Source organism: Pelodiscus sinensis, chromosome 22 (genome assembly GCF_052426305.1).
Source record: "Pelodiscus sinensis isolate ZL-2025 chromosome 22, ASM5242630v1, whole genome shotgun sequence".
Taxonomy (NCBI): Eukaryota; Metazoa; Chordata; order Testudines; family Trionychidae; genus Pelodiscus; species Pelodiscus sinensis.
Window position 1 is genome coordinate 2,102,627 of NC_143073.1, and position 10,888 is coordinate 2,113,514.

Here is a 10,888-nt window from a genome sequence, read left to right on the forward strand (position 1 = left end):
ACAAGAATAGGAGTCACATGAAATTAACAGGCGACAGGTTTAAAACAAACAAAAGGAAGTTTTTCTTCCCTCAGTGCAGTCAACCTGTGGAACTCCTTGCCAGAGGATGCAGTGAGGGCTAGAACTTTAACAGAGTTCTAGCCATCACCGCATGGCTATTGGCCAGGCTAGGTAGGAATGGCATCCCTAGCCTCTGTTTCTCTGGAGCTGGGTGACAGGGTTAGATCACATGAGGATTCCCTGTTGTGTTCTTTCCCATTGGGGCATCTAGTATTGGCCACTGTTGGCAGCCAGGATACTGGGCTAGATGGACGGTTGGTCTGACCCAGCACGGCCATTATGCTGAAGGTAGCTAGCCACGTACCAGCTCTACATACTAGTCCCTGGCAAGCCGAGATGGGCATAGGCACGTTGGCTCAGCTTGTCACATCTACCTTAGTCTTTCCATGGCGGTTGCAGCCAGAGGGGACGCAGCTCCTCCACGATCTGTAACGCCCCCAGCCCCTTGCCCAAGCCCACACAAATCAGAAGAGGCATTTAAAAGGGGAAACATTTTAACAACCTATAAAAACCAAGACAAGATACAAAGAACCCTTTGCTTCGTTCAACTGGACAGGCTCAATCAGAGGAAGAGATTCTTCATGTGCTTCAGCCAGCAGGATGCTATGCAGAGGGGAGTGTCAAACTGCAAGTCAAACACACCCCACATCAGAATGCATGAGACACAGGAGCTTCTAGCAGCCTTTTCAGGGCACTCAGAAAAGGCCTTGCTTTCCCCCACCTGAGGGGGCTAGTTCAAAGCTGATCATGTCCCTCAAGCTACTGCCAAGATTTCACTAGTGACAGAGCAGCAGCCGAAAGGGAGTGTGGAGCGTCTCTCCAGGAAGCTGGCCTGGTGGAAGAGGGATGATCACATGAAGTTTGGCTCACTAGCCAGGCAGAGAAACGTGCTTGACAGTTCTGCCTCACAACAGGTTTAAGCTTAGGGACTTCTCTTCCCTGTTAGGCCCAGATGCTGCAGGTAAGCCACCTAGGATGGCTCCATTTTGTGCAAGTAGCAGCACGTGGGATGTCAGTTTCCACTCCTTAGGGGCTCAGGCACTGACAGTAGGAGGCTGCTTTTGGAAGTGGGTAGGGAATGGTGCAGCCCTAGACAGCTGAACCAGGCTGAGAGCCTTGAGTTCCAGGTAGACGTGCCCCCAGATACTTGTGTGGGGGCAGCCTTGGTTAGAGGCTTTACCTGGGCAGGTCACTCCTGAGTTTCCATGCTCTCTTCCTCCTCTCCTGCGGCCGTTTCTTCTTGATTCTCCTCTTCCTCCTCCCCTTCCTTCTTCTCGGGAGGCTTCTCATACGCCCTCTCTGAAGGGGTGACTATCACCCCATCCCACGTGGACATTTCAGAGGCCAAGTCTGCAAAGCAAATAGAAAAAGCCCTGTCTGCTAAGAACCCTGGTGCCCTAACCCGTAGTCTCTCTCACTGGCCCGCTGAAGTAACGCACCGCCTCCGGCTGTGGCGGTCACAGGAAGTTGGATAGCTAACCCCTAGTGACTACACTTGCAAGCCCCAAAGGCAAGAGAGGGATGGATTCATTTACAAGGCAAGGGGCTGCTCCCAAGTTCCAGCGGCAGACTCCTGCATGTAGGGCCCAGGCATGTCCTTGCCAGGGTGGGTTTGCCTCCATGCTTGATTTGCCGAGTCTGACCAATTCCAGCCCGATGGGATGGTCTTCTCTGGTGGAGCCCCTCTCCAGGTTCTTCAAGCCTTCCACACCCTCCCTGAGGCGACCCCAAATAGAGCCCCAGCTCTGTCTAGCCATGCTGCCCAGTCGGCACAAGCCCCCAAACCCCTACTCACAGCTTGCATCCCCCTCTTGGCCAAGGATCTTCCTGTAACCTCCATGCGAGAGGATTCGGACGAGCGTCTGTGCCGTGTAACACACCATGTCCTGTGACGGAAGTAGAGAATTAATGCAGGCATGCCCAGCTCTTGCTGGCGTTGTATCCGATACAGTCAGGCATTAGTGTCTGGCTCAGCCCAGGAGATGGGCGCCTGCAACCCAGCCTGTTCCAGGAGCTGGTGCACACTCAGCTATGTTACTGAGCTCTACCCCTTTCCAGACTGCCATGGGGCCAGGGCAGTCCCACCGTCACATGCCCAAAGATTAGTTCACCTGTTGTTCCAGGGTCATGACTGTGTGGACTCTGAAGTTCCCACTCTCACAGGGATCGGTGATCCCAACAGATCCAGGGAGGAACAGCCCAGCCGCCAGGATCTGAAGGCAGCGCCTGTGGGGTAGGCAGAGGTTAGCAACACAGACACTGTGATCCTCAGCGTATTTGCCAAAAGCATGTCACTGAGCCAGGGGTAGCCAGCGTGGCACAGGACAGGGTTAGCATTAAGGAGATTAAGAGGCAGGTAACTGCATAGTCCATACAAATTGTATGCACTACACCATTCGTCAATAGGGAAGGCGCTCAGAAGGAGCTATCCCCGCTGTGGCTCTGCAAATTGAACACAGGCAGCCTGGCTCCTACTACAGCCGCAGCAGGGGTAGGCCCTGGACCCACTCGCACCAGGTGCCAGATCCCAGTGGGGAGCTGGGACCACCCCCCCCACAGATAGGGACTGCTGCCAGAGCAGCTTCTGTTCATGGCCAGCCCAGGCCACCATGGACAGGGGCTGCTGGGGTGAAGCAGGCTCCCCATGCACTGCTGCCTCTGATGTGTGTGCGTGGGGGGCGGGGGGGAAGAGAGTGGTAGACAGCACTGGAGGGAACTGGCTTTTATAGCCGATATATAAAGGGGGGGGCCACGCACGCGCAACGGGGAGAAGATGCAAGTAGTCACCTTGACTACCTGAGAAGCCTGGGCTTATCTACTCTTACATCCCTAGTCAGCACTAGGCACAAGCGGCCTGAGATGCACAGCAGCAAACTGCCGATTTCAGGAGGGACAAGGCAGCCAGAGCCCGAAGCACTGGGCAGCAGACGCATTTCCAAGTCGACCTTCACTTCGCCTGCAGCACACCTACCTGTACGCCACATTGAGCGCCAAGGGCTGCCGAGTAGGGTTGTTCATCACAGCATAGTGCCCCTACAGGGAGGGGAGGAAGGCATTAGGCACAAGGGTTTGTCTAGGGAAGGTCCATTTTCAAGCTCCTGCAGGGAGCTGCAGCTGGGATTCAGAGGAGGGGGAAGCATCCCTCACAGCCCTCCCAACCAGGCCATAGAAGCCATCGTAATACCCCAGGGCGGGCAGACAGACGGTACCACATGCCTTTAGCTCAAACCTCCCTTCCACTCACATACCAGAAGGTCAAGGATCCACGGAGTGAGGGGCTCGAAGCCAGGAAATCGGATTCTCAAGTCCTTCAGCAATCTGATTAAGACTTTCACCCTGAAAGACAAACAATGCTCACTGGGTTTCGAGGTGCTGGAATGTCTCGCTGGATGCCGAGGGCCAGACTAGAGTATTACCGATGGAACTGGGCTCAGGTGTTGCCACTGCACAGCACTGACGGGGCCCTGCACCTCTGCCCAGCATCAGCTCTAGAAGAGCCCAAAGCTTTTCCTTTACCGGTTACTCTGCTAACCGGCACATTGTCAGAAAGGCCTGGCTATGAAGGAGCATGGGTGGGCTGCAGGGAGCCGAGTGAAGCCAGACCATCACAGCTACCGTGACTGCTTTGCTTGAGCTCTGGCAAGACAGGGTTCTGCCACATCACTTCAAGGTGTGCGGGAGCAGGGAAATACCCCGTTCACTGTATACAGGGAAAGCTGGAGAAATGAACCCTCTCAGCTGTACAGAAACTTACGTGGACTGAGAAGCGTTCTCTTCAAACCAGCGAGCATGTCTGATGGCAGCCAGAGCACTCTGCAGTACTTTGATATCCACTGGAAGAGGAGAGGCAGGTGGAGTTGAGTACGAGAGGAGAGTCAGGCCGAGCTGCTAAAGCACAGACTTGGCAAACAAGCCACAACCCTCCCCCCCCCCCCCCCCCACACACAGCAGGTCTCTGTGTAAACAGGGCTGCTCTGTAGTGGTCACATAGAAGCCCCCCAACCCCGCCTGCTAACCAAGCAGCCAAACAAGCTGTGGTTTCCTTACAGTGAAGCTCTGGGTCCAGCTTGCGAAGGTTGGGGGGCACAGTGGTGATGAGGATCTTCACCGTGGCATCAGCAGAGCTAATCTCAAAGCCAGTCTCGTTGGTTAACATGGTCAGCACTGCGGGAGAAAGCGTGACAGTCACTCAGTGGAATTGTGAAACACCACAGACCCAACCCAAGATGTGAAGGGTAAATACAAGGAGCAAAGCGGGTCTGTGCCTGACAATGCTGGATTTCTAGCAGCTCTCAGACCCTCCATGCATAAACCAGAAGATGGCCATCAGCAACATTAGTGCCATGCTTATTCTGGTTATCTGCATCCCCATCACGTCATGTCGCCGCAGGTTCTTACTGACCTTCAGTAGGATCTTGTGCTCTCAGGCTTTCCACCACTTTGTTTCCCAAGGCAGCAACAGCTTCCACTAGTGAGAGAAACGGAACACGTGGTTATGCTCATTCTAACCACCATCCCCAGTCAGCAGCAGAGGAGCCAATACTTACATGTGGGCAAGATTTTCAGGATCACCACCAGATCAGCCACATTGTGCCCCGTTGTCATGGTGCCCTTCTTGTAGGACCCCACCTGGCGGACTTCTTCAATTTGCTGGTTTATGGGAGGAAGCCAAGAATTCATGCCAACAATTCTACTCATATGGTCCCCTTACACACCCCACCCTCCAAAAGCAAGACTGAGTCTTTACTCAGACCAAAGAAAGCCTGTTTAATACCATGTAGACTCTGGTGTTAGCTCGGTTTTCCATTTGATATTTATATACCCACTTCCTCCTTTTGTTCTCCCCCTCCCATTTTTCCTCTCCCCTCCCCCCCATTTATTTTAGTTCTGGGCATCCAACACTGGTTTCTACAGAAGTGAGCTGTGCCCACGAAAGCTCTGATCCCATCGACATGTCTTTAAAGTGCTACCAGACTATTTGGTTTTTAAGTTAATCCTGTACAGACTAACTCAGCTACTCCTCTGAAGTATTTAATACCAGTTATGTTTAATGCTCTCCTGCCTCAGCACAAGATCAGGATAACGACCACCTGAAGTCAGAAGACAGTCTCCCATCTGAGCCAAATCCCTGCCCAGCTTGCACATCTTACTAGATAGGCTGACTCACCACTTCGAAAGTTCCTGGGGCTACGATCAAGTTGTCAATCACATTGTTTATTTTAGTCACCAGAGAAAGAATGGAAGCCTGAAAAGGAATCAGTAAGAGTGGTTGCAACACCAACGGACTGACTGGAGCCTTGAGACACCAGGCTCATGTTACAAGCTTTGGAAGGCTACAACTTACACAGCCACAGTGCAAGAGATGCACTAACCAGGTTAATTCAACCATGTTTAGAAGCCACATCACATTTCCCCTCACCATCATTCTAGAGTACCCACCCCCCGGCACGCATCTCCCATGTTGGGGTTAGAGGAGCTAGCCCTCCTTTTAACAACGTTATGAGTACAAGAAATAATAGAATGCTCTACGAAAAGCAACCTGGCCATACCCTGTGACGGCGAGTCGGGGTTCCCCCCCGATCCTGCACCCCCATAGCTGCGAGAACAGATTCCGCCAGCCAGTAGAGTAGAGAGTTTATTGCTTCTCCAGGATACGGCACAGCATAGACATGATGTGGTTATAGGAGTCAGGGCCAGGATGCCTCAGACCCTTGGGTTAGGGGCTCCATCGCCCCCTCAATCCTCAGCTTAGTCTGTTCCCTTATGTTTCCCAGCCAGCAGCTGCCTCGCTCCCAGACCCTACCCCCCAGCCAGGTGTCTGTCTCCACCTCCCTTCCTTTGTCTCTCTCCCCCAGACCCCCACAGCCTTGTTAACTGCTCAGGTTGCGACTAGGTGTCTGGGCCAATACACGTGGGTGAGTCAGTGGAAATCACACATCACAGCGCAGGGGAACCCCAGGTCACAGAACAGACAGCCCCCCCCCCCCCCCACTACATCACACCCCCACTCTTAACGTGTTTCCACTGGCAAGCACCCAGCACACACGCTTTATTAACCTGCTCAGCAGAATTGGGAGCCAGATCCTGGTTTCTCTTCAGCAAGGCTTCACTGAATGCTGTCTCGTCTGGGGCAGGTTTCACACGAGGGAAGGCCATTTCACACTGAAACAGAGAGACTGGGGTCATGCCAATGAGACAGGGTCATTCGAGTGGCTCATTTAGCAACAAGACAATTATTCCAATTTTTAACTCCACTGATTACATCCATTAGTCACTCCCAAGTGCCTCCTGCTTCTAATGACTGTTCCACTGTAGCAGTCAAGATGAGCATTTTATTTTCAGTAGGTTTTGAATGGAGCATGGAAACCTTCAGTCCTGCCCACACAGCTTCACTGGGCTCAAAGAGAGAATCACTAGAACTGGTCAATGAACACCACAGAGCATGTGTTCTACATAGAGCTGCCTGGGAACTTAATGCTATGAAATTACAGTTGAGAGAGGCACAATCACAAAAAATTCAGAAGGAACAATCCTTAAAAGCCAACGGGAGCTGCAAGGACTGTGCTGGGGCAGTGCACAAAGACCTCCCCCCCAAGAGGTAAGCGCCATGCATCCACACACATGCTGGCCCCAGCAGCCAGCTACTTGCTGGGCTAAGCCAGGGTCTTGCTGGGCTGTTGGCCAGGAGCCACCTAGAGTAAGCGCCTTCCAACCAGAGACTGCACCTGGCACCCCAAATCCTCACCCCAGCCAAAACCCCTTCCCTACTCCTGCACCCAGCCTCTGCCCCAGACACCCCCTTTCTCCCATTAATATCATAGAAAAGCATGGCCCTTGACCACTTACCAGACTCTTGGAGTGGCCTCCCCATCCAAAATTATTGCCCATTCCCGAGTAAAGCTATTAGATGCCTCAGCCTGCATGGTTTGAGCTGGGAAATGCGTGGGTACGTCTGCACAACAGATCACTCAAGTTTCCCCTAACTTGATTCCTGTCAAACAGGAGTGTCTAGCTCAAATGAAGGGGTGCTTTGAGCTCACAGCCAACATTGCAATTTTCTCCTTAACATGCAGAATAATTTTTGTTCTGTGCACCATGGCATGTGTGGATGTGCAACACCAGGAGAAACACATGCTGCTGGCTGTGGATGCTGTGTTAATCAAGTGGGCAACATTTGGATGTCTCCTGGGTGGCCACCCAAGTGCTCAGCTTACAGGGAACACTGCTCCCAGCTAGCTTGTGTACTGTTTAAGTGCAGAAGGGAAGATACAGTCAAGCTGCAAAACAATTCAGCAGCAGCTAATCAAATCACTTTGGGTAACTGAATATTTTGCAGTATAGCTGCTCTCAGTCTCACTACAGCTGAGAAGCTAGATTAGTTCAAGTGTCATTAACTAAAGTGTGCTAACTATGCTGTGAAGAAACACCTTACAATCAAGTTTATTGTTAAACCAGGAACATAATTGCAACACAATGTCCCTGCACCAGTTTTATAGAGGCAATACTATGGACTGGCTAAGCTAAGCCAGGTTACTCACCACATAGAAGTCAAAGGGGATGTGTGGCACAAAGGGCCTGAACCTAAAAAAAGAAAAAGCTGAAGATGAGTTATGATGACTTTAAACTCTAACTGCCCTTTGATGACAGGGCAGACACCCTACAGCAGACTGAACCACTGGTTCAATACATCCTACACCCTGATTAGGAGGGTGTTCAGAGAAAAGCAAACTCTTTCCCAGCCTCTCATGGGAGGACTTCTCACCCTGCTGGACAAGCCAAAATTCCCTTTTACCTGGGAGACAGAAGTTTAACACACACTGGCTTGGACTCTCCTCATAGCAGAGAGCGAAGCCACCCCAAATTGACCAGCAATTGTGCACCATAAGTAGTAGGGATGTGAATGTGTACAGTTAACGGATGAGCCTGGGTTCATCAGTTAGCATGCAGTTACACAAGGCTCCCCCCATTTACCTAAACACATTAACGTTCCTAGTAACCAGAGTATATTATTTGAAAAGGAGAAGTCGGTCAAGTGTTCCCCATCTTAGAAGGGGCCCCATTAAGAGCTCTTGCCTCTGCTGTATGTGGTTGGTTCTCCCCCACACAATGGATCTTAGCTTAAGGGGATTATGGGGCTTTGCTTCACAGTACATAGATAAAGCTCCCTCCCCCCCCCGCTTCGCAACAAGCTGCCAGAGCCACCCTGGACCCTACACACTAGATACCGGTACGGCAGGGACACCCCGGGGTGCCCACCCTTCTGCTTCTTCCTGGCCCTTGTTCTGTGGCTCTAGCGTCAGCTTAAAAACGCGAAACGCTGGCAGAGCGACGAGCCGAACGCTGCGCCCGTCCGGGGTAACGGGCCGTCTGCAGGCGGCTGCCAAGGGGGCACGTTCCGCCCCTTCCCGGGCCCCAGCGGACCAGGCCCTGGAGGTTACAAATCGCCACTTCCCTGCAGCGCCGGGCGGCCCCCCAGCCCCCGCCCCCCGCGAGCGCCACTTACCCGCTGCCCGGGCCGCCCCTGGAGCCAAAGCGCCCGCCACGGCCACGGCCTCGATCGCCCCTGGGGGAGGAGGCAGGTCGCGGGTCAAAGGAGGGAGCGGCCCGGCCCGCGGAGCCTCCCCCCAGCCCCCTCCCCCCACGGGACCGGCCCCCCTCCCCCGGCACCTCCCCCCACGGGACCGGCCCCCCCCTCCCCCCACGGGACCGGCCCCCCTCCCCCGGCACCTCCCTCCACGGGACCGGCCCCCCCAGCCCCCTCCCGGGCCCCCCCCAGCCCCCTCCCGGGGCACCTCCCCCACGGGACCGGCCCCCCTCCCGGGGCACCTCCCCCACGGGACCGGGCCCCCCCCCAGCGCACCTCCCCCCACGGGACCGGGCCCCCCCCCCAGCGCACCTCCCCCCACGGGACCGGCCCCCCTCCACCTCCCCCCACCCCCGGCCCCCCCCCGGGGCACCTCCCCCCCGGACCGGGCCCCCGCGGGGCATCTCTCCCCGCAGTCCCCCCCCAGGACCGGGCCCCCCCGGGGCACCTCCCCCCGCAGTCCCCCCCCCCCCCAGGACCGGGCCCCCGCGGGGCATCTCTCCCCGCAATTCCCTCCCGCGGATCCCGCCGCCCCTCACCTCATGGCGCCCGCTGAAGTCGAACAATGGAGCCCGCGCTGAGGAGAGGAGAAGACGCCGGCCTGCGCTGCGCACCCGCCAACAAGCTGCCCGGCTATTGGCTGGGCGCGGCCGGCCCCCTCCTGATTCCGGCTTTGCCATTGGTCTCCCCACCGATCAGTCATGAGGTGTCGGCGCCTCGGCCAATCGCAGGTCGGGCGCGCGGCGGGGCCGTTGGAGAGCAGGCGCGCCCAGCGAGGGGCCCTTGCTGCGTGTGCCGCCAGTGGCCCCGCTCTGCAGCGGCGGGTAAGGGCCACTAGGTGGAGTGCAGAGGGCGGTGCAGGGCGCATGCGTGCAGGGCGAGCACACAGCTCCATGTGCAACCTTAGAGGCTGTGGCAGCGTGCAGCAGAGTGGCGCAGCGGAAGCGTGCTGGGCCCATAACCCAGAGGTCGATGGATCGAAACCATCCTCTGCTAACCTGTTTTTTTTTTTTTTAAAAGCCCTGCCCCCCCCCCCCGGGGTAGGAGGCATTTTTATTTGGCACATCACCACCTTGCTGGCGTCCCTGTGAGCTGGTGTCCGGGTGTGACATCACCACCTGGGTGACATCATTGCTGGTCAGGTGTGACATCATCACCACATGGGCAGTTGGGTGCCAATGTTCTTGCACAGTTGTGTGTGGATGTGATCTCATTGCACTGGTGTTCAGGTGTGACATCCTGTCAGTGTCTCCGTGGGACAGCATCTGGGTAGAATATTGTTGGGGCATGACATCACAGCATCTGGGTGTGACGTCATTGCGGAGGTGTGACATCACTGTGCCTGGCTTCTGGGTGTGGCACGATGGCTTCTGTGGTTCCTGCAAGTGACGTCACTGCAGATTAGAGCCCGCTGGAGCTGCCATACAGGCCATGACGTGACCCCTGGGCCTTGCCAAGGCGTCTGGGCTAAGGAGTGGTCAGCTGGGATGGTCCCTTTAATAAGTCCTGTCCCTGCTGTCCAGGCGTTGCAGGTAACAGTGGGCATTTGCAGGGGCGGCCCTAGACTAGCTGCCAGCAACTGGCGCCCTAGGCGAACCATGCAATCAGCACCCCCCCTCCAAACCCCTCAATGATATTGCACCACCATTTGGCGCCCCATTTAACTTGGCGCCCTAAGTGACCACCTAGTTCGCCGATATGGACGGGCCGCCCTTGGGCATTTGTCCCATTCGCTCTGGCCAAGTTGGAAAAACCAGCGGGGTGCGGCACAGAGGAATGCCAGCCCGTGCAGGGGGGAGGCGAGGCTGGGCTGGAGGGGGAGAGAATGAAGGGTTCTCGTGGGGGGCAAGCGGGGTGCCAGGGATCAGTGACAGCTTCAAGGGCAGTGGAGGGGATGGCAGGGTTCGACTGACCAGTGAGTGCCTGGGGCGTCCCTTGGGCAAGGGCCCCCACAAAGGATGGGTGGCTTGGGCCAGCCCCATGCGGTGTCTCGTTTTCCCTTCGAGAAATACGGTCAGCCCACCCCTCGCAGAGCTGTCGGTCCCTGGGATGCCCACACGTGCAATTGTACCATGCTGGCGGGTGCTTTTGTTCTTAAAGCCCGACTCTGGGAGTCAGGTGGTGGCACAGAGCAGCTCGGCTCCCCTTTCGCAAACCAGAAAAACAGCTTCCAGCCCCCGGTGGCTGGGGAGAAAAGCGGGAGACCGGGGCCCAGAAGGCAGGTAACACAAGTCCCGCGTCAGG

The 10,888-nt window shown here is 55.7% G+C and overlaps 1 protein-coding gene and 1 non-coding gene across 2 annotated transcripts; one reads left to right on the forward strand and one right to left on the reverse strand.

Moving 5' to 3' along the window:
• Nucleotides 1-536: 536 nt before the first annotated feature.
• On the reverse strand, nucleotides 537-9,335 carry ILF2 (interleukin enhancer binding factor 2). Its single transcript, XM_075908173.2, has 15 exons — nucleotides 9,184-9,335; nucleotides 8,564-8,623; nucleotides 7,599-7,641; nucleotides 6,118-6,222; nucleotides 5,228-5,305; nucleotides 4,608-4,710; nucleotides 4,463-4,528; nucleotides 4,108-4,224; nucleotides 3,815-3,893; nucleotides 3,309-3,396; nucleotides 3,032-3,093; nucleotides 2,172-2,286; nucleotides 1,856-1,946; nucleotides 1,241-1,410; nucleotides 537-685 (listed from the first exon to the last, which is right to left on the reverse strand). The coding sequence occupies exons 1-14, from the start codon at nucleotides 9,186-9,188 to the stop codon at nucleotides 1,250-1,252; spliced, it is 1,173 nt and encodes a 390-aa protein (XP_075764288.1). The 5' UTR covers nucleotides 9,189-9,335; the 3' UTR covers nucleotides 537-685; nucleotides 1,241-1,249.
• Nucleotides 9,336-9,568: 233 nt separating this feature from the next.
• TRNAM-CAU (transfer RNA methionine (anticodon CAU)) lies at nucleotides 9,569-9,640 on the forward strand. Its single transcript has one exon. It is a non-coding gene; the product is annotated as a tRNA-Met (tRNA).
• Nucleotides 9,641-10,888: the final 1,248 nt, after the last annotated feature.

What these genes read in the sequence shown, in the direction of transcription:
- ILF2 (XM_075908173.2), bottom strand. An exon ending in AGGGGCGGCCCGGGCAGCGG is followed by an intron (nt 7,642 to 8,563) that starts GTAAGTGGCGCT and finishes TTCTTTTTTTAG; the next exon opens with GTTCAGGCCCTTTGTGCCAC. An exon ending in CTCCCAATTCTGCTGAGCAG is followed by an intron (nt 5,306 to 6,117) that starts GTTAATAAAGCG and finishes ATTCCTTTTCAG; the next exon opens with GCTTCCATTCTTTCTCTGGT.